Source organism: Colias eurytheme, chromosome 11 (genome assembly GCF_061535395.1).
Source record: "Colias eurytheme isolate Ceu_HAF_F1 chromosome 11, ilColEury1 Martin Lab GWU primary, whole genome shotgun sequence".
Lineage (NCBI taxonomy): Eukaryota > Metazoa > Arthropoda > Insecta > Lepidoptera > Pieridae > Colias > Colias eurytheme.
Genome location: NC_142990.1, coordinates 9,874,906 through 9,897,842, shown reverse-complemented (window position 1 = coordinate 9,897,842; position 22,937 = coordinate 9,874,906). Strand labels below are relative to the sequence as shown.

The window sequence follows — 22,937 nt, the reverse complement described above, 5'->3', positions numbered from 1 at the left end:
CATTCACATTCACATTCACATTCACATTCACATTCACATTCACATTCACATTCACATTCACATTCACATTCACATTCACATTCACATTCACATTCACATTCACATTCACATTCACATTCACATTCACATTCACATTCACATTCACATTCACATTCACATTCACATTCACATTCACATTCACATTCACATTCACATTCAACATTCACATTCACATTCCAACATTCACATTCACATTCAACATTCACATTCACATTCACAATCACATTCACAGTTGTTCGTTGTCCGTTGTTCGCTGTTCGCTGTTCGCTGTTCGCTGTTCGCTGTTCGCTGTTCGCTGTTCGCTGTTCGCTCTTCGCTTTTCGCTGTTCGCTGTTCGCTGTTCGCTGTTCGCTGTTCGCTGTTCGCTGTTCGCTGTTCGCTGTTCGCTGTTCGCTGTTCGCTGTTCGCTGTTCGCTGTTCGCTGTTCGCTGTTCGCTGTTCGCTGTTCGCTGTTCGCTGTTCGCTGTTCGCTGTTCGCTGTTCGCTGTTCGCTGTTCGCTGTTCGCTGTTCGCTGTTTGTGTTTGTGTTTGTGTTTGTGTTTGTGTTTGTGTTTGTGTTCGTGTTCGTGTTCGTGTTCGTGTTCGTGTTCGTGTTCGTGTTCGTGTTCGTGTTCGTGTTCGTGTTCGTGTTCGTGTTCGTGTTCGTGTTCGTGTTCGTGTTCGTGTTCGTGTTCGTGTTCGTAAAAAACGCTAATTTCGTCACTGACTCACTGATGATCATCAAAATTCTTAAGGCGCGGGTCATATACAAGCGGCGCGGCGCGCATCGGGCGCACTGCGGGCGTGCATCGGGCGCGCATCGGGCGCGCTGCCGGCGTGCATCGGGTGCGCTATTGCCATTTTGTATGAAATAATTTTGGAAAGGCGGCGCAACCGTGGCACAACCGTGGCGTGCCGTCTCGACGCCTGTCCAAAATTCTTTCATACAAAATGTACAAGAAGGACGTGGTGCAAAACAGATTCAAGAGGTGCGCTTATGGCACGCCCGCGCCCGCGCCGCTTGTGTTTGACCCGCGCCTAAGGTATTTCCTAATGTCCTAGAAAGCTGAAATTTTGTATGTAAGCTAGTATCATCACAGATCAGATCATATAAATATGAATGAATAGAAGTGTTGCGAACGTCTCCTGCCTCTTACGTCCACACAGTAGCTAAAAATAAAATAAAAATTGTCCTTGACAGCCAGCGCGTCGATTGTCGATTGTCTTGTTTTTTTGATTGTCGATTGTCTAGATATACATCTTATATGCTTAGATATAGTTGACAAAAAGTTGTTGCATTGCATTTAATCCAGTATTCGTTGAGAATTTTCGTTAGTTTGAACGTTGTCAATTTTGCTACTGATTTAAAACTGAACATGGATTGTGAAATAGTTTCACTTGAAGTAAATCTTGGACCTTGCCATCATCATGGGGTTCATATGCCGGGAGATGGTTCCTGCCTCTTTCATTCCTTGACATATTTAATGTGTGAAGAAATAGACTTTGAAGTGGCGTTGCAAGTCAGGACTGCTATTGTGCGATATGTTGTAAACCACTGGGATGAACTACAATTGTATACTTGTGCCGATAATGGGGAAACCTATCATGATTCCGATTGTTAAGAAAAAAATAAAAAAAAAATTGTTACAAACAACTTACAAAAATAAATGAAATCAACAATCAACAATATGTGGCTTGGCCGTTCGTTACTACAAGAACTATTGTATAACACAAAAGTAATGAACAGTGAATTAATTTTTCACCTTACGCCGATGTGAATGTAGCGAAATGGCCAAGCCACATATTTTGACTAAGGTGTAGAGTTTGTGAAGTTAGGCCTTGTAGAGTTAGGGCGTGTAGTGTTAGAAGCTTGGCTCTACATGAGATCTGATAACTTTTTGACAGTGCGAGTCATATGGGCTCGTCTTGGCAACATTTTACATGAAAATGTTTTTGGTGGGATAATCATTTTACCGGAAAATTCAACTTTGAAACAAAACTAAGAAGGGTATGTAATAGCAGCTCTATATAATTCCATACAGAGATAATACGTGCGGTCACCACCAATATAATATAAATACGACTGACGGATTTTTGAATTTTTTGACTGACAGGCTACCGTCACCTATCGCCCGAATTGTTTTCGTTTGTGTTTGACTCTGAATTGACTCCTATTTCTTTCGAACAAGGTGCAAGATGCAAGTGCATTGTTTAGGGCACTTACGATTCAATGATTCGGGTGTTTCTGGAAATACGATTATGAGAGAAGATCTGCATGCGCATTATTAATTTTGGAGTACTGTACATGGTTTAGAATCTGATTCTTACTCAGATTTTTATAGTCTATTTCATTGTTTGTAAAAAATATGCGAAAAACCACTCACCTACGTTATTGCAGAAATAAGCATAGCAGGAGTAAATTTTTTGTAGATTGAATAAGACACTATCCATATGACTACACTAAAAATTAAAAATAATTATTTAACTAATTAACTGGTTTACCAAACTAATCGAGTTCAGAAAAAAACTCCGTAGTGCGGACATAATTGTAAAATATTATTTGAAAATAAACTGAAAAGTAATATCGTGATGATTTGCTTCAACATTAGTTGCATCAGATGATCAGTATCCAGTGGACTATGTACATTACACAATTATAATATGTACATTTACATCTTTGTTATATAAGGTACATACCGCATGTGCGGGAAGGTGCAGTAATATTCGGAATATTGGCAAACTTTATTCCAAAGTTCGTCAGGCGAAAACAGTTAACTAATAGTTTGTGAAGGACGGCTTTACTGTGCTATGTTTCGCTTTGCGTTTATAAGATAGAAGAAGTTATACCTTGCTTGCAAAATGCATTTTGAATCTATATCAAGGGATGTATTTGAGTATAAACATTAGCAAAGTTTCGGGATTACTTGCTATTGCTCTGTATTATTTATGTAAAGTGTTATTGTTGTATAATGGAAGCAATCCCCTCGGGTTACTTAAATAAGGTGAAATTGATATGTAGCTGATGATTGTTGTGTATCGATACTATTCTTATAATCGAACAATCGTCTGAAGTATGGCTCGTTAAATTGGGACAATATGAGATAGTCGATCTAGATATGTAACGCTTATTCTCACAACATAAGGTTCATGATTACACCTAACAAACAGCGCGGTTCTGCCCACATCGAGCGTACCTTGACCGTGCATAATAATGTACTACCTACGTACTGTTGTACAATAATGACAGGCATCGGCTAATGGGATAAACGGTAGCTCGGAACAAGGTTGCGACGATATCGTCCACCCAGTCCCGCGGGCTCTCTCGATCTGCTGACACTATATCAACAAATTGGTAAATGGCACCACTCGAACGCGTATCCGTTCAATCAACTTAAGAAAAGAAGATTTACTCGGTGTTCTGGCTTAGGGAAGTTCGCAGCTTGTTTGCATATATAAACTTGATTCAACTAGAAACAGTGCTTAAATGTTGTGGATAATTTAAGGCAGTGACATACTAAACATGGATAATACTAAAATAACAAAACACATCGAAGGCACCCCCGATTAAAACTGTCGGCCGCCTAAAACTGCCATCATGAATGGAAATTGTGTTAACGCTGATAAACCTGCAATAGAAGTAGAAGTTAAGGAGAGAAAGTTTAATGCGTCGAGTATCAAAGAAAAACTCCTGCAAATAAGATCAAATATAACAGTAGAACCGATCATTGCATGTTATATTATGTCCAGTGTCTTTTCGGGGTTAGCTGTTCAAAATTTAAATTTGGAAAAGGCATGTCGAGTAAATTTAGGTTACAGTGATGAAGTGTGTTCAGCGTTGAACAGGCGGCAGACAGAAAACTATACCACAGAAGAGTCAGAGGTGCAGAAGTTGACTGCATCAGTACAAGCTTGGAAAAACATAGTTCAGACGGCATTCCCTTGTATCTTAGTGTTGTTTGTGGGATCATGGAGCGACAAAACTGGCAAACGCAAAGCTTGCATACTTCTCCCGATATTTGGAGAGGTTTTATGTTGTACATGTTTCATGCTAAACACCTATTTCTTCTACGAATTGCCTCTGGAAGTCACAGCTCTATCTGATTTGTTTCCGTCACTAACCGGAGGTTGGATAACAGTTTTCGTCGGAGTGTTCAGTTATATTGGCGATGTGACGACTAAAGAGATGAGAACATTTAGAGTAGGAGTAGCGAATTTATGCATGTCGCTTGGAATTCCTATTGGAATGTCACTCAGTGGTATATTGTTACAGCAAATAGGATACTATGGCATCTTCATGATATCTAATCTTTTGTATCTAATAAGTCTCATATATGGATACATTCGACTGAAAGATCCGGAAATATCTGCAGAGCGACAACGTGTAAGTTTATTTATCAATAAAAGAATACGATAGTGCTTTGATCCAAAGTGCTATGTTTAGTTACCTATGTTTATACTTAAAATCATGAAGAATATTTTCCTTCTTATATTCTTATGATAATTACACCTTCTAAGCATGCGTTACAATAATATTATTAGATATAGGAATATATTAAATATAGGAAAATTTATCTATTCTGATTTTTGTAATATTTTAAATTAGTCCCATGATCAATCCCATTCCAAAAAAGCTACAAAGTTTTCTATCCGATTAGTTTTCTTACCATTTATTATCTGGCATAAATCGCTAAATAGCGGCTAGGTCGCCTTTTGTAATTTTTAAATGTAAATTTTTAAATGTTTTTTATTTAATTAACCGCAAACCACATTTACCACAATTAAGAAATTTTCTGTTCATTAATTTAAAAGTACGATAATTTCTGTAAATTTATTCTCAAAGTCAACCGAAGAAACCTACATGTAAACATTGAATTGTAAACTGTATGTACGAATTTCCGTTGTTTTTCGAAATTGTGTTTGTTTGTTTTTGTGCTTGTGTGTTCTCATTTGACGTCTCAACGGAGCGATTTTATGCTATGATTTTGAGAGTTTGCAATGTTAGGAGGCTAAATAGGGACTTCTTATTACCGCGCTGAAATATCTCGTTCTCATGGGAATTACCTTTGACTTCGCGGGCGAAGCTGCGGGCGGAAAGCCAGTTACAATTTAAAGTGTTAAGGTCAAATCTACAACAAGGACGCCGCCGCCATAACTGTTGAACATTAAACAAGGTATGTCAGTAAACTGACACGGAATCAATCGTGAGACAATGTTAATAGGAAGCTTAGGGTTACCGGTAGACTTAGGTACAGCATTTGAGGTCGTTCATCATTCGCTTACACTCCCGGTCCTACGTCTAAGTGATAAATTGCTCGCACACTACGCAAAATTGAAGGGGAGAGTAGCATCGGTTTGACACGAGGCTCAGATAGGTGTCTGCATTTGTAATGTCTTATCCGATTTGATTGGCATATCATTATGCGAACATCCTTGCTAACTTGATTCTGCTGTGGGAAGAACTGATTTAAAATGATCTTATGTAGGGTGGAGTGTACTGTGTTATGCTTACGTAACATTCTTATACTTCTGATATCAATAACAATATACTGTTGATAGTTGTTTTGTTGATATTATGATTAAGATAAATTTTTCATTCTTTCTATTTTTAACGTATATCCCATTGAGCCCCGAACGGCCCGATCGGTCCACGACACAAGATTTTCTATTGTGTCTGTGATTCCGGGGCCTGAGTAAGTTATTACAAGAGATATTAATAAATTATATGAAGTGAAAATTTTCACATTAATTAAATGTAAATAACATGAATGATATAAATATTGGCGGAATGTAAGAGTTGATAATAAATTGATCCTTAATTGAATATCGCCTGCGATTAAAGCCAAATTATCGTTTGTTCAAATATTTAGCGATAAATTTTCTGAATGGTGTTCACGTTAATTATGAATAATAATATTTGGAATGATTTTTAATAAGAGACAATTTTTACTAAGGTTTTTTATATACATTATTACTTGAATGTGAATAATGATTTCAGGAAGTATTAATATTAGTTATTATACAATATGTTTAGGTTTAGTACCTACTTATAACTAAATTAAAAATAGATTATAATCAGTTAAGATAAAAATATTCAAACTATGTTTTAAGAGTTGTAGCTTGACAAAACATCCGGAAATATTAATATTTCTCAAATAATTCTAATAATAATAATAATTACCCAAGATAAGTTTTCTTATATTTATATTCGATTGAAATGCTATAGGACAGCCGAAATAGAAAAGTGGAGGTTGAATGCGGATTATGCGCATTTCCCCCAACAATTTGTTATGTAAGCTCACCGTTTAGTTGTTTTATCAATAGGTATTAACATTTTATAAGTCAATATTTTGTGAAAGAAGAATAAGAAGTAGAATTTTGTTATTATTACTTTGAAGAAGGGATGGAAATACGCAGCTTATGGTGTGTAATGGAACTACGCAGGAGTATTTTTTGTCGACTACAATAGAAAAAATATTTTAAATATTAAAAAGAGTCTTCATACTAACTTGATGTTAAATTAGCCATATATTCAAGAGAAAAACAGTCATATAGACGCTGCAACGAAGCTGAAGTTGGCGAGGGGCAGTTTCATAATATAACTCATATTATGTTATGTTTTCCGCGGCTTTGCGTAGCCAAAGGACATTCCCATGGGAATGAGATGATTCACTGCGATAAAAAGTAGCCTATACCGTACCCATATGCATATATCATACCATAAAATCGCTCGATTGCGACATGACAGAAAGATAAATAAACAAACACATACACTTTCTAATGTACATGTATATTTAAAGACTGTTGCACTAAGTATTATTTTTTTTATGTTACCAACAACAGTAGGCGCCTCACTTTCTGAAAGTTTGTCGCCCATGAGCGTACACATTGTCGGGCACTGTACGAACCTTTTTATTGGCTCTTCAGAAGGCTTTCTAAAAGGCTTTTTATTATAAAATTAATCAATAAATGCTTTCAGCATCAACCGGTAGGCTGCAAGGGATGGATCTGCTCGTTCTTCGATACGGGTCACGTGCGAGAGACCCTCACAGTGGCCTTCAGAAGCGGGCCACGGCGGCGGAGGCTCCGGGTGTCCTTGCTTATTGTTGTTGTTTGCGTTATATTCGGACCTTTGCATGGTTAGTATGGTTACTCTTTTAGAGCTTAGAAGCAGAGAAATGCTCTCGTTATGCGTTGACGAGAGCTATGTTACATATTAATTATTTTTAGTTTTTACTTCTCCAGTGTACGATGTCTATGTCGACCAAGTTAATTAAATGAATCTACTTTAAAATTAAGTAAGATCGAGAAATTATGACTTTTGCCTTACATTTGGTTATTAATAAGAGCGTTATTGGCCTGTTCCTAATTTCATGTGTAGTGTTGATGTGAAAAATATAATGAATTCAATTTTGTATAAATCTTTATTAAAACTCAAGGGAAGTGGAGCTTTGGGAGCATTATTTCACTAGAAATGAAGCTTTTCGTTCCTAGAGATCAAGAGAAGATCAAACACAATATGCTTCAAGCACTTAGTTATCGACAAACACATTAACAACACGTAATTGCTATGTGATCTATTTAATTATATACTTTTACACGTGACACAGATTATAATTCCACAAACGCTTCACAACAATAGGTGTTGTGTGTTGATAGTTATGCAACAAATGATCTGCCTGACAATGGTTAGATGAAAAGAATTTATGAATACGTAAATAAATAAAATAACACTCAACGGTGGTGGAATGACAAATAAAGGTCCTTGCAAGATGACTTGTTGAAAAAAATAAGACGCAGTTAGGAATTAAATACTTAAAACATGACTTATCCAGTAAATTGGGTAATCGGACGTTTTGTAAACTGTTCAGAGTTGTCTTAAACATGACTCAAGGTTGATTCGAAAAATTAACTTCATTTTCGTTCCCGAAGTTGTTTTTCAGTTTATATTCCGTTAAAAGTTTTGTTATTTTTAAGCGTTTTAAAGTAACATCGGGTTAATAATATAATGCAGAAATCGTGTTAAAAATCAGTTAAAAAATCTTTAATTTCTATGTATAATGTACAATCAAACACGATAAAATTCATTTTAAATTATGTTCATACTGCAATCTCACGAAAAATATACCTAGCACACATCATCACGAACATCGTAATTCACAGCCCACAACAGGGTTGAATTGTTAAACAGTTAACAAGAAGACTTATGGTGGTAAAGTCGTAAAATTGAAAAATGAGGACGATTTAATCTTATTAGGCCACTGGAAGTCTAGCTGGAGTGTGGAGTGCGGAACATACCACTTGTTATGTCCTTAACCTAATAAATGAGAAGATTTCTCTTCCCGTCCTTTACCTAGCTCTGGTAGTCATTTCTAAGTGGCAAATTTGATAAATATTAGGCAGTTTTATTAATACAGTATTTAGAAGATTGGCAGCCATTCTAAAACGATAAAACTGGTCCCAGTCTAATAATTCTTTCTTCTTAAAAAAATATTATTATTATTATATAATATTATGTTGATATATTAAAACAGTTTTAAGAATACTGTAAGTTAAAGTTATTGATGCAGAATTTAAAGGTTTGATGAGGAGTAAGTAACGTAGTAGTAACGTCAAACTGCCTTTTAAAAATATACCGTTATAACTTTTCTTGTAATTATTATAGGTTGCAATTTGACTAATGATTATTTTTATAATGAACCCTCTTTTAAATGGTTCATTTTACAGCCCATACGTTATTTTTTATGGAAAAAGGGCAATGTTTATAAAAAGGTTTTTAGCAAGAGTTGTTTGTCCAATTTGTTATGTTTGTTTACAGGTGAGATGAATGTACTGTATCTGTTTATGAGGTACAGATTCAACTGGGATGAAGTACAATTTAGTATGTTTTGCACCTACAGCATTATCACTAATTTAGTCGGTAAGTAATAAACAATAAGGCTACTTCTGTAATCATCTTGAGTAAGCTTTGGTATACCTAATAATTTAAGCCTTAATAAAATACAATCTATTCTTGTGGCGTTTGATTATCTCATGATAATGCAAAACCGATTATCTTGCAAAATAAATAAATTAAATAAAGATTAAGTATAACAATGAGCATAACCATATTACAAATAGTTAAGTGAAGTGGTTTTGATTGTTGAAAGAATATATTATTTTTTTATTATACAAGGTTAGACAAGTCAAAATAATATGATTCCCGAATCCCGACTGTTGGTTGGTAAAAATAAAAGAACATCGCAATACGCATTACTAAGTTTTATTTCCATTGTATTTACTGACTTTTTCATTACGTTAAACGAAACAAAATGTAATCACTGCTCTACTGTAATGTCGCCAAATGTCGCCGTTGTGGAAAACTTTATTTTTTAAATCAACTTAACCAGTAATGAAGAAAATATTTTCAATTTTGGCAGTTAAAAATTTCACATACGTTTATAAAATTTCAAAAATGGAACAGCTTTATCAAAGCTTATTTTGCATATACAATTTTACGCGGGTAGTTATGAAATAGAGTAAAAAATGACACTTAAAACTTTATTGCGACTACCGAACTGAAAATTTAACTTGGAAATTAATGCAATTAGTGTTTTAAAATTGCTCACAGCTTAAAAACTGATGGGCCGAAACTTTGCAACTAGAAAGTATGATTAGCTTTTTCGTGCTTTAGTGATTTATGCTGTTTTAAATGAACAGTCGGTAATTACTGTTAAGAAATACGTGTTAAATATATATGTTCATATTTATCTTCAATGCACGGTATTTTATGCATTGGGTTATGCTTTTTACTGGCTCTTAACCACAGTTTCTCAATAACTACATAGTTTGGTAATATACGACGCAAAAGTCGCTAAACGCAGTTAAAGAGGAAACCACAATAATAATTATATAAAAAAGCAAGCAGTTATAAGAACTATTGATAGAGTCACTCAATTTAATAATTCCTATGACTGCTTTTTTAGTTAAATTTAAATTTCACGCGATTTTCTTCTACCAAAATGTTAATCCAATAAAAAATTCTAACAATATACATTTTTACCAGGTACCCTCTTCTCAATAAGCATCTTCAGCGACTTCATGAAGCTGGATGATTCAGTAGTTGGCATCATCTCTTGCACCAGCAAGATACTTGCCTCGTTTATTTTTGCCTTCGCCACCACTACCACAGAAATTTACCTGGGTATGTTTTTTCTATGTCTTAGCAGCTATGTTACTAGTTCACCTACACAATGTCGTCTACTCTCAATCGATATATTTATCCGTTTTTGCAATATTTCTCGTACATTTTTCGTAGCTTGATGTTATATTATATTTATATCACCCTATCGGCTTCCTAAGTGGACTATCCAATAATCAACATATTATTACGAATTTTTCCATTCGACGCAACAGTTTCTGAGCTTTTCAATTTTAGATCAGTCATATAGTTATCTATAATATATAAATAGCAATAACAAAGAATGTATATCCTCTTAGCAATTAAAGGAATGTGTTTCATTTAGAATAGCAAGTCATCTTGTCTTAAGTAATCAGAGGTATTGACATTAAAATTTAAATCCTCTTCGTTATTCATTCCCTTCTAAAGTTAATTTATTTAGTTAAAGTAGAATAAATTCGTCTACTCACCCACCTGCAGCGGGGGCAATATTGGAATTGCACCCTTGATTGGCTCCTTAATTTTGATGTGTATAGGCAAGTAGGGGCAATTTAGAGAACAACTGAAATAGCTCCGACCGCTGTGCAACCGAGATTGTTCTAATATTGCCCCTGCGGCAGGTACGCGAGTAGCCGGTTTTAACTGCGCTTCCCGGTTTTAGAAAAAAATATTTTTTATAAATTGAAAAAGGTGTTAAAAACAGAAAATAAGCTTTAAGTTACATAATACATACAACATAATCACTTTATTACCTTTGTGGTTTCAGTGGTTATTTATTATGTAACATTTTACGTAATCTGTTGTTTGTTATTATGATTTTCAATCGACTTAGTAAGACATTTGCATTTGCAATTCTATTGCAAATAAGACAATCCGAATAGATTGGGAAAATGTCTTTATTATTACTTTTTATTTTACCGTTATCCATTTTTATCAAATGTTCATTATTTACTAAAATTTGGAAACACTAAGCTTCATTTAATCAGTTTAGAAGTGTTCTCATAGGTTCCTATTGTATCAAACTATTTGAAGTCGTTATGTATTGCATAACTTTTGTAACATCTCACGACTTCTTGGTTACGTGATGCATTGTTATAACAATTCTATCTATAGAACTAACTACGGTTTATTGATTATTGCCACTTATTGCGAAGCAAAGCAAGATGCTTCCGCTTCTTTCATAATTATGATTATAAGATTACATGTTATAGAATATAGATACAGAATAATTAAGCACGGAAAAAATACTATAAGAATCGATTAGGATTTTAGTCACTAATCAAATTACCTAGACATTTATTCCAAGTCAGACTGTTTACTAGAAATTACAACTTCTGAAATTTAACTCATGGAAAACATAAATAATTAAATATTTTACTTACAGCTCCTTTAGTGGAAATATTCAACGGGACCTCCTTCATAGCAATGCGATCGATTGCTTCGAAACTTGTGACTAGCGAGGAATTGGGTAAGTTTTAAAACATTTGTATAACTAATATTACTAACAGTTTAATACTATGAAAATGTTCATGATGAAGCTTGTAAATCATTTTATGTAGGTATATATCATCGACAGGATTGTGTAAAAAGCATCATATATAACAAGTATTATAGTTCTAAATAACTGTATTGGCTGATCACATAGAGCACCTAATTATTTTAATACGAAACACCTAAATTAATTGTTAAAAAAATATCTATATTAGATTGACACCAAGAAATCTATATGCGACACAAAGGGGTCGACGCATATGTCTGTCTAAAATAAATCAAAATCTATATACTAATATTATAAAGCTGAAGAGTTTGTTTGTTTGAACGCGCTAATCTCAGGAACTACTGGTCTGATTTGAAAAATTCTTTCAGTGTTCGATAGCCCATTTATCGAGGAAGGCTAGAGGCTATAATATTATCACGCTTAGACCAACAGGAGCGGAGCACAGCTAGTCACTAATATAAGAAATCTTAAACGATCTTCATTCTTCATCAATCTATAAGAAATCTCAATTGCAAGCTTTGTAGTACAAACGGTACTTCTGTGTAAACTTTGTACGAGTGAACGTGCAGGTAAGGTGGTACGTGTGGATCGGGTATTAAGGGAGTTTACACGGTCTTAGCAGCTGAGTGCTCAAACTGTTCAGATAAGTGCAGTGTTACAAGTATGAGGTTTTCTTAATAGATGCTCTTGTTGATTGTGTAGGCTCTTTTGGGTTCCGTAAGCAAAGGATAAATTCATTTTGTCTGAAAAAAAATTGTGATGATGTATTGATGTTGCTGCTATAACAACATATGCTGATTCAATGGGGTAAAGTTTGGCACGTTCATAAATTAAATGGGTGAATGTTTTTTGCTGATGGGCATGGGCATGATGGGCCCATTAGCTTATTTGTACGGAACACTCAGTGTCGCGAGATTTACTCGCACTTTAATGATATTTTTAGTGTCGATGTGTGTATGTATGGATAAGCATAATTTAAACTGTAATCACTACTGTAATTACTATGGTTAATACAATTAGTTATTTTTTAATGAGTTGCTTGTTTTTACTCATACAATTTTTGTAAATAAAGGATTGCAATGGATCAAGGCTATTCACACGCTTACCAGTTACATATCAGTCTTAAACTAAAATAAAACGCAACTTTATTTTTAAATATCGACCAGTTTAAGATCCTGTAATATGACTTCCCTCATTAGTATAATTTGATAAAAATGTAATTAATAATTATTAAAGATTATCATCATTCGCACATACCTGATATTTCAACCACAAAAAACACATCTTTAGTTTGCCATCTTTTTTTAATATTAAATCCTGTAATACAAGGACGTTTTTTATATCATAACCTTAATATAATCACAACACGCGGATTTCAGGGGATTCCCATAGTTCGTGGGTTTTATGAAGACGAATTATAAGTAAATATTTAATGGCCAAAGTAAATAGTAAATGAGACGTAAATACAATGTTTACCTAGCCATATTAAGAAGTATTTTTGAAGGATATAAGAATAGTATTTTTTCATTGGCACAGCTAGTATATGCACATACATTCACACACAAACACACACTATTTACACTCACAAGGATCGATGGATATAAAAGAAAAATAAATATGTAAAAAGGTAATGACACTACTACAATACCAAGGTCATGAAAAAGAGAAAAAGGATTGCTCTCGGCCGGCCGAGACTTGTTATGTACTGACATTTTTTTCGTACTTACTAACAAGACGATTAAATATGATAAATAAGCTACCGTGTAGTAATGGTTATATTTACAAGACTAGCTGAGCTCCGCAGTTTTACCCGCAGTGCATTCTCACCGAGATGATATTATATATAATAGCCTTCCTCGATAAATGAGCTATCGAAACCGAAAAGAATTTTACAAATCGGACCAGTAGTTCCCGAGATTAGCGCGTTCAAACAAATAAACTCTTCAGCTTTTTAATATTAGTATAGATAAGAAGCTCAAACATCCCACTTACATAGTCAATGAGTTCCTATCGAATCTATTTTAATTTTTCATTATCTGTGCCACTTAGACAATCTGTGTAGACAATAAAGTAATACCTTCAACTTGAATCTTTAATCATGTGACTAACAGACGATTTGTGTGTGTGTGTGTGACGTGTAATGAAATAATTGTAGGCTTTATTGTTTCTTCATAATATCCTTCTAATATTAATAAAGGACAGTCTTAACGGTATATTACAGGCACATAAAATAGGGAATACAGGAGCAATTATTGTTTGTAAACTCCCGCAAAATGTTGCACCAAGACTCGGGAACACGAGCTGATTTTTTTTTATTTAACCCCACTAAAATAAAGTTTTAAGGTAAATTGAACAATTCGGTTCGCTTGATTTTTAAAATTGTAATAATTTATTATTTATTTATTATATACTTTATTGCACACACATAAGAAAGTACAAATACAGAATACTAGGAAAGAATATAAAATAGAGAAAGATATATACAGTACAAACGGCGGCCTTATCGCTAGGTAGCGATCTCTTCCAGGCTACCGTATGTATATGCGTAAGGAGAGATTTTGATTGAGGTGGGTGAGCAAAAAATCATTTATTACTACACAAAAATTATAAATATTTGAAAACTAATCTAATCTAGTGAATACAGAAAGTTCTGGTCATATTTTACTAAGTTTGCAATTATGAAATCATATTATTATCTCAGCTCCAAAATGTTACTTTAGGTTAAATTGGTGCATTATTATTGTCTTTTAACAAATATTTTTATTCGAGAGCGAGAAATTAATAAAAAGTTAATTGAACGAATGAATTCTAAGAACAAATATCAATGAATGATTTGATTACAAGTCATTTGTTTTTATTGTTATATTCAACCATAATCTTAATATTATTCTTTTTTTATCGTCTTCAATAGATTTTCTCAATAGCACTTGTAATAGTTATCTGAAAGATTATCAAGCTCAGTAAATTATTATGTATTTACTGAGCTTGATAATCTTTCAGATAACTAGAGCATCGTAAACATTGTATTCCTATACATTGAATTTTATCATTATATATATCAATTATATATATATATTTTATATCAATTTTTGTATAATATGGTTTTATTTATATAATTTTTTACATTATTTGCGTGAAACAAACAGTAATTTTTTAAGCATATTACTCGACCATTTTTAGTAATTGCTTTGATTTTTATATAGCATTTAATTTTATTTTGCGTTTATGTTGACTTCAGATTGGGCCATTGTATTATTATTTGATACCAAATATTTTTGTAATTTTTTTGAATGACCGATAAATCACATGGTATCATAGAATAAATAAATATATTAACTTAGCATAATTTATGATTCATCGTATAATGTAGAAAGGATTTTAAAACTGGTTAAATTAACGGCACATGTCAGTTTTCAATGATAACATTACAAAAACAAGAAAGCAAAAAACTTAAATATCAATACATATGCTGTACCGCGATCGCACAAAGGAGATAATCAAGATCAAATAATAATTGTAATAATAAGAGCAAAAAGTGAAGACTTGCACTCTTTTCATATCATGTTCCGCAGTTAATATTATATCAATCAAAATACATTGAACCCTGTTTGAGATAGTCATCTATACTAATATTATAAAGAGGAAAAGTTTGTAAGTATGTATGTAAGTATGTATGTATGTATGGTTTTCACGCATAAACTACTGGACCGATTTCAAAAATTCTTTCACCATTAGAAAGCTGCATCTTTACTGAGCAACATAGGCTATATTGCATTTTCAAAAAAATTAGAGATCCTTACCAAAAATGCAATAATGTAACCCAAGGTGTAAAAAAATCCTCAATAAAACTTCTGTCATCGCGTGCGCTGCGGAATCTATTGAAGATAGAACAAAAAAATGTTCTACGGTATTATAGAATGAATCAATATCTACAAGAAAGTCCGCGATACCATGTGTCCATCTTCAGTAGTTAAGTTACTAACAACAACTTTTTTACGTTTTCAAAGTTAATAGAAGTGCCGACAGTAATCAAACCATGATATCCATACACATATTATATTAATCCTTATCCCATTAAATGATGTTTTACTATAGACCGTTTCAATACCAGCAAAATACTTTTTAAATGAAAAGAATTGGATATTCCATTCAAAAGATATAACGAATTTTTTAAAGTGTCATTCTACAGAAAATAGTAGGTATACTGTTCCTGCAGGCCGTAGTGCGGGGGTCACGGAGGAATTCTACCAATATGCGTCTTGACGGAACACAGTGGGGTTTTGGTCGGTAGGAATCCGACAAAACCCACGGCCCCTCCCCCGGAGGCCGAGGGTATCTATGAAAGATTTCCCCACTAAAACAAAAAAAAAGGCCGTAGTGCGGGACGGGGTAAAGGTGATTTTCATGTGATTAAAAATTAAACCTATAGTCCGACCTATAGTAGACTTTTCACTGTAACGATATCGCTATCTATGCGGGTGAAACCGCAGGGCATTGCTAGTATTTTATAAACTACATAATTTTTAATTAAGGTAATTCACGACTGTGTTGAATTTTATTTATATGTATAACAAAAGGCATATCATAAGCTGTGTATGTACTACCGTACTTTTTTAAGTTTCTGGAAGATTCTGTCGTCGTACTCAATGCCAGTGAACCCGTAAGGGGTTCACTTACATTCTTTATCTTTTATCTTAACGTGTTTCCAAATTGATGACGCCAAATTCTTTCCATAAAATTTAAGATGTATGGCAATATTTGCAATGAAAGTGAACCAAAAAAAAAATGTGCTCTGTAGGTGTCGAACTTTCTCAAATGGCGATAAATTCGCACAAACATTCAGACGTATAATATGAAAGAAAGATTTTGAAGTGTTATAATCGTTGTTAATTGGACAAAGCATGATATAGGTAGTGACTAGTGAATAATCAGATTCTTAATTTGTTGTTATATCTGTGATTTCTAAATCACTTCTACAACCTATAGGTACTGTTCTTTCTTCTTAAAACGATACAATATTTTCTCATAATTTTATTTTATAAACGTGTTGCAAAAAAGTACACACGATGTGTGTACTTTTTTGTGTACACTACAATGATATTATCAAATCACGATATCCAATAGCTATACAAACATTTCACATCTAATTCTCACCACACTTTTTCATACATTTAATTGTTACCAGGTAAAGTGAACTCTCTCTTCGGTCTGGCTGAAGCTATGATGCCGCTGGTGTACGGTCCTCTGTACTCCAGGGTGTACATGGCGACCCTGAACGTGCTGCCTGGCGCTGTGTTCCTGCTAGGAGCTGCCATGACTGTGCCTGCTGTCGCTATATTTGGGTAATGTTAATAATTGAAATGAAATGAAATAACTTGATTGGTCCATTTTATCTTTTACAATCAATGTACGACAGTGGGTCCCAAACTAAGTGAAATACTTGTGTCTTGGGAACCTGAGTTGCTTGATAATCAACTAGCTTTCCGCGTGTAGCTTCGCCCGCTTTGTAGAAATGTTAACAAAATTATATCTTTATTTTGTTTACTTATATCCTACTACTATTATAAAGGCGAAAGTTTGTAAGTATGGATGTATGGATGTATGGATGTTTGTTACTCTTTCACGTAAAAACTACTGAATGGATTTGAATGAAACTTTACCACAATATAGCTTATACATCAGAATAACACATTGGATAGGTTATATCTCGGAAATCCCACGGGAACGGGAACTATGCGGGTTTTCCTTTGAAAACGCGGGCGAAGCCGCGGGCGGAAATCTAGTATCTTTATAAAAGATCACTCTATCTATGAAAAATAATCACATCAAAATCCGTTGCGTAATTTTAAAGACAATACAGACAGCGACGGTGGCTTTGACTATAATGCATAAATCTTTTTCTACACCAATCCTTTTCCATAAAATAAATTCCAAACCTTCTTTCCCAATACATTTAGAAAATCTTATATATCTTAGTCAATGTAAGCTTATAAAAACATTTATCAGTAATACTATGAGTGTTAAATAATGCAAATATTTACCACTTCTTTTGCAAAGATTAGCGGAGTTATGGAGTCATGTGATGTTGAAATTAAACATACCTCCTATATATTTCATTACGCATTATAGTACTAAAAACGGTCTATCAACATTAAACCTATATAATATTATCATAATTATTTCTTTCGTTTAAAGAACAACAAAAGGAGTACATTTTTACAATAACATAAACTTGGCTAAGCTCTCAACATATCACATACTTATCACATATATAATATAAATAAATATAACATATTGTAAATTCTTCAAATGTAATCACGTGTTCATATGACGTGTGTTTTATAAAGTCGTGTGCGCACATATTTCTATACCAACATTATGTAGACAATTTTAATCATCTCCCATACTATTACTTAGAAGACTAATTATTAACTTCATGATTGTATTAAATTTTCATCTCGATTTCAAAATATGTACTAATGGATTTCTTGTAATAGGTCAGTAACTATTTAATGTATTTTATGAGAAATAACTGCTTGAGATGTACATTTTAAAATGATTATAAATGGATGTAAAATAGGATTAATGACGTACATTTAAATTCACATATAGAAATATTTTATTAATATAAATTCCACAGTTACATAAAAAATTGTGTTGTTAAATAAGAAGTATTTAATATGTAATAATGTAAAAACTACATTTATAGAGACTACGTTTAATTGTATCTTTAAAATATCATGTATGTGCAATGTAATGGTTCCTTCAAGAGGCGAATAAATAGGCATTTTCTAGGTAGACATGATTTACCACCATAGACCGCGTCACCGCTTTCCATCAGGTGGGACTGTGGTCAAATGTCTACCTATCCGAATTAAAAAAAAAAATGTACATGCTAATAAGGTCATTCTATCTTTTTTGGATTCCAAACAATTGAAATTGAATAGCTTCATATTCATGACGACTAAAGAAAAAACTATACATATATAGTGATTTTATTATTTGCCAATTGCCACCAATTAGAAACTTGGACAAAATTATGCATAATATGCATTGTTTGTTACAACAATATCTTATCTATCGTATTAAGAATAATTAGAATATTATTACGTAATTATTATCTTGTAAATCACCAAATTTAAGCGAGTACTATCCGTGAAAACCGGTCATAAGGCGACCTAATAAGTTAAGTTCTGTCAATATTCAATGTTATCGATAGAAATATTATCACACTAAAATCTATTGTCCCTGAAACAATTAGTTCAACAGGACAATGACCTGCGGAAGTTTGGTTTCGATAACAATGTTTTGAAATTTACTCTATAAAGTACAATGGAATCGTCCAACGATTCCATTGTACTTTATAGATAAATTTCAAACAAAAAATGGTGACATACCTTTCGTTTGTCGTGGTGTGGAGAAAGTTTATACAGACGTGTATGTTAATGGATGATTGATGAACCGAATGGGTTCTGTGTTCGATGGCTGATGATGATAAGTAAAGAAGTCTCGATCTGTCAGAGCAAGAATGCCTTTTGGCTGATCACCTACTAACTCTTAAGAAAAATTATGAGTCGCATCTGTCTTAAAAAGGGGAGGGACTGACTGTACTTATATTTGGTAGAGATATCCTGTTAGTGATGACCACTTTTTGTTCAATATTTCTATACGCTATTTTCTTCTCTGATATTTTCCTTGGTCTACTATAAATAATTTATTATATAACACAAAACCTATGCAGATTGAATTTTGTTATATAAGTGGTCCAAATGCAATGTTGATTGCTCTACATAATTGCAGGACTTTATGTCATTTGGTAATTACTAGGAATCAAGCTACTAATATTATGTTGTAACTCGTGTGATTTTGTGCCAAGGCTGTCGGGAGATTGCATGTGTCGATGCATAGCCGTTTCAATGATTGAATAGAATGAAGTAGATAGAACCATTACAAAGAAGAAATAATGTTGTTTTATTTAATTTCTGATCTACTAATTTGTACTAGCACCTATCAGGTATGTTACGTTATAGAGTAAAGTAAATAATCAATATATTTTTGTTAGCTTTGAGCTATGATATTGACCTATTTGATGTCACATACGTAGTAGATATATTGCTCGTTCTTGGATGTTATTTAATATTATGTATGTTAAAATAAATACTTAGTTCTAAATATTGTAAAATGGCAAGCAACTATTTACTAACGTCTTAAATACGTCATTCATCATCACTATTTTAGAATTTCACAATACACCAGCAAAGTTTTTAAATTTGAATTTGAATTTAATTTTCTTGCTTCTCGATGTATTTTAAATTTATGGAATTGTAATAATCAGTAAATATTTCCTAAAAGTTTAATAAGTGCACGTATTTATCTTGTACTTGTACAATGAATTAGTTCGAATCTATTGAACAGCTAAATAGTCCATTGTTTTTAACCTAGTTATATTATTTCTTCTTTAGAAACTAATATGGTATCTAAATATAGTTGAAAATTTTACATACCTAAAGGTATTTATAAATCTTTTGTAAATTTATACTGTGTCAATATTTCTTAATAATCATCATTGATATTTCTGTTATCACTTAAATAAGATCCTGGAATAATGTTAAAAAAATTAAAAAAAACAAAGCGGAGAAAAATTTAGCACTTCAACATAATATGACAAAGCATTTGCACAATTTGTTTGCGCAAAATGTGTGAATACTAAGAACCTTATTTATAGGTTATGTGTAAAGTGTAAACAATTATTTTGTCCACTTTGATTAGTTGCAACGTTTTCATCTGTACAGGCGTTTCCGTATTGAACTTTCTATTTTATCTAATAACTAATAAGAAGTTGACTTCAGAGACGTACGTTCTATATTTTTTTATAATTACTGCAAAAGTCTCAGACTTTCTGTCATGACCTTAAATTCAAATTAATTAATTAAATTCATTCTTAAATTCAATTGCAACAGTTAATATATGATGACTTGATGATGACAGGATAAATTATACTCCTAATTTTTTTTAGACAAAAATCTCAGCCTGAATTGTTTTTCTGTGTTTCTCAGTTAATTTTTAAAAAAAAATATTAAATCTTTTATTTATAATTATTTAACTCGATATTATTATTTATTACCTATATTTTTTTTATAAATAGTCAAACATATGGCCCTGTCTGTTTCACGATATTGGCCTTTATTCGGCCCGAATATTTTGTATATATAAATAACATATTCAATTGTACATTGCAATTTAAATCCTGTCTCAAATTATCCGCTCACTTGATCTTGAACGATGACCTACGTGCAAAAGAAGTTAAAATATTTGAAGCCATTTTTTGCACGTTTAAAAAAGATGTGACGTATTCAATTAGTTTTATATTTGAACTGTAGCTTTTTTTAGAATCGCGATTAAACTTAATTTATTTATTTTTATTCAGGTTGTACACGATTAACGAAGTTGTGAAGCGTTTATATTTTGTAGAGTTGATGGGAAATAAATTATACAATACTTCTTATAAAGGAGTTAAGAAAGGCCTAAATTGCTGTACAGGGTGTCCCACCGTCGCGTCGGTATACTAAGCTCAAAGGAGGTTATAGTTTTCATATGCGGAGTACGTAAAAAACGCTTATAAAATTCCAAACGCATTTTTTTTCAAATAAATGAATTCTTGAAACTCTCTGTGTACACCCCTAACAAGCAACCCGCCCAATTTTGCCACCCGCACGTGAGCTATCGTTTAAGATTATGTTTTCATAGACAAAATGCTCACATTAGCGAAGCCATATATGCCGGCTGCGCAAAGCTAGAGAAGAAAGCATGGATTTTGAGGAAAAATTTGCAAAAAATTTTTTACGTGATTAGTATATGCAATAGGTACTACAAGCCAGTTCGCACTTAGTATACCAATAGTAGGACAGCCTGTATATAATTATAGTATGCTACTTAAATATTAAGTTATGTCAAACATCTAAAACAACTAGATCCTATTTTCAAAACATATTATTAACTTTCAAATCGTTCATATTATTTTATTAGCTACAATTTAAATAGCCAAAGTCATAAACGGAATTGATAAATTAAATTTAACTTTGAAATAAAAAATCAATTGCAATTAAGACAAAGGCGGGATGAATTTATACTAAAACTCATTACTTCTTATTATTTTCTTTTATTTATTTTATCTTTAATTCTTGTTTATTTGCAGGTGGATGTATTTCGAGCAACGCGAAGACAATAAACAAGCCGAAGAACAAGAAAGTGTAAATAAAGAAGTTTAGTTGACTTAATGTTTCCTTTTTATTCTAAAATGTATCTTTATAAATACATTTAATTATCTCGTGTTGTTGTTTTCTTTTTATCCTTAATTATCTCTTAATTGGTGATTTTGTTTAATCTATTCTAATATTATAAAGCTGAAGAGTGTGTTCGTTTGAACGCGCTAATTTCAGGAACTACTGGTCCGATTTGAAAATTTTTTTCGGTGTTAGATAGCTCATTTATCGAGGAAGGCTATTTATTGACGTGATAATATATAGCCTTTATCACGCTTAAGACCAACAGGAGCGGAGCAATGCGGGTATAACCGCGGGACACAGCTAGTTTCACATAAAGGACTTTTTCATTAAATCTATGAAATAAATGAAATATTACTTATTTTAACTGCTTATCTATAGAATGTCCATTAACAGTTAATCTTTAAGGTAATTCTCGATAATGTCTGAGTAATTACCTTCTGGGTAATTAGTTATGATTGCTAATGGTACCTACAGACAATTAGAATGGTTTATTTAATAAGATGTTATTGTCTCTAGGATTGGTATCTTGATGAATATAATATTCAATGTAACTCAATAGTTATTATACAAGAGTGAAACCTTTTAAATGCCTGGATCAAGAATGGTTATCGAAATATCATGTTAAATTACATCTAGATTTGTAGAGATATAGCTTTGTAGAGAAAATTATATTAACTCGCATGAGGTTTCGCCGATGCCGGTTCCGCTACTCAAACTACACTTGATCACAGCGGAATTCATCTAGCGGTTCCGCGGTCATGGTTTCGCAGCGGAGGTGTGCTACGGGCGTTAGGGCAGATTTTCCAATCCTTGGTGAAAACTTATTCGTTCAATAACGTATTAAATTACCATTTCAAAAATGTATTCTAATTGTCCGTATTTGACAGTTAAAAAGTAACATTTTAATATTATCGTGTTATACTTTATTGGACGGATAAGTTTTAACCAAGGATTGAAAATTCGACCCTTAGATGAAAAA

At 32.9% G+C, this 22,937-nt stretch overlaps 1 protein-coding gene across 1 annotated transcript; it reads left to right on the top strand.

Moving 5' to 3' along the window:
- The first annotated feature begins 3,341 nt into the window (after nt 1-3,341).
- Nucleotides 3,342-22,002, top strand: LOC149904809 (putative peptidoglycan muropeptide transporter SLC46). The gene is made up of 7 exons (XM_090107135.1): nt 3,342-4,399; nt 6,995-7,154; nt 8,834-8,935; nt 10,061-10,198; nt 11,559-11,642; nt 16,858-17,014; nt 21,868-22,002. The coding sequence occupies exons 1-7, from the start codon at nt 3,614-3,616 to the stop codon at nt 21,938-21,940; spliced, it is 1,500 nt and encodes a 499-aa protein (XP_089963261.1). The 5' UTR covers nt 3,342-3,613; the 3' UTR covers nt 21,941-22,002.
- The last annotated feature ends 935 nt before the right edge of the window (nt 22,003-22,937 follow it).

Excerpts from the sequence above, each read along its gene's own strand:
- LOC149904809 (XM_090107135.1), top strand. The coding sequence starts at position 3,614 with ATGAATGGAAATTGTGTTAACGCTGATAAACCTGCAATAGAAGTAGAA. Across the intron at positions 10,199-11,558 it reads TACCACAGAAATTTACCTGG|CTCCTTTAGTGGAAATATTC; the intron begins GTATGTTTTTTC and ends TTTTACTTACAG. Across the intron at positions 11,643-16,857 it reads TGTGACTAGCGAGGAATTGG|GTAAAGTGAACTCTCTCTTC; the intron begins GTAAGTTTTAAA and ends AATTGTTACCAG.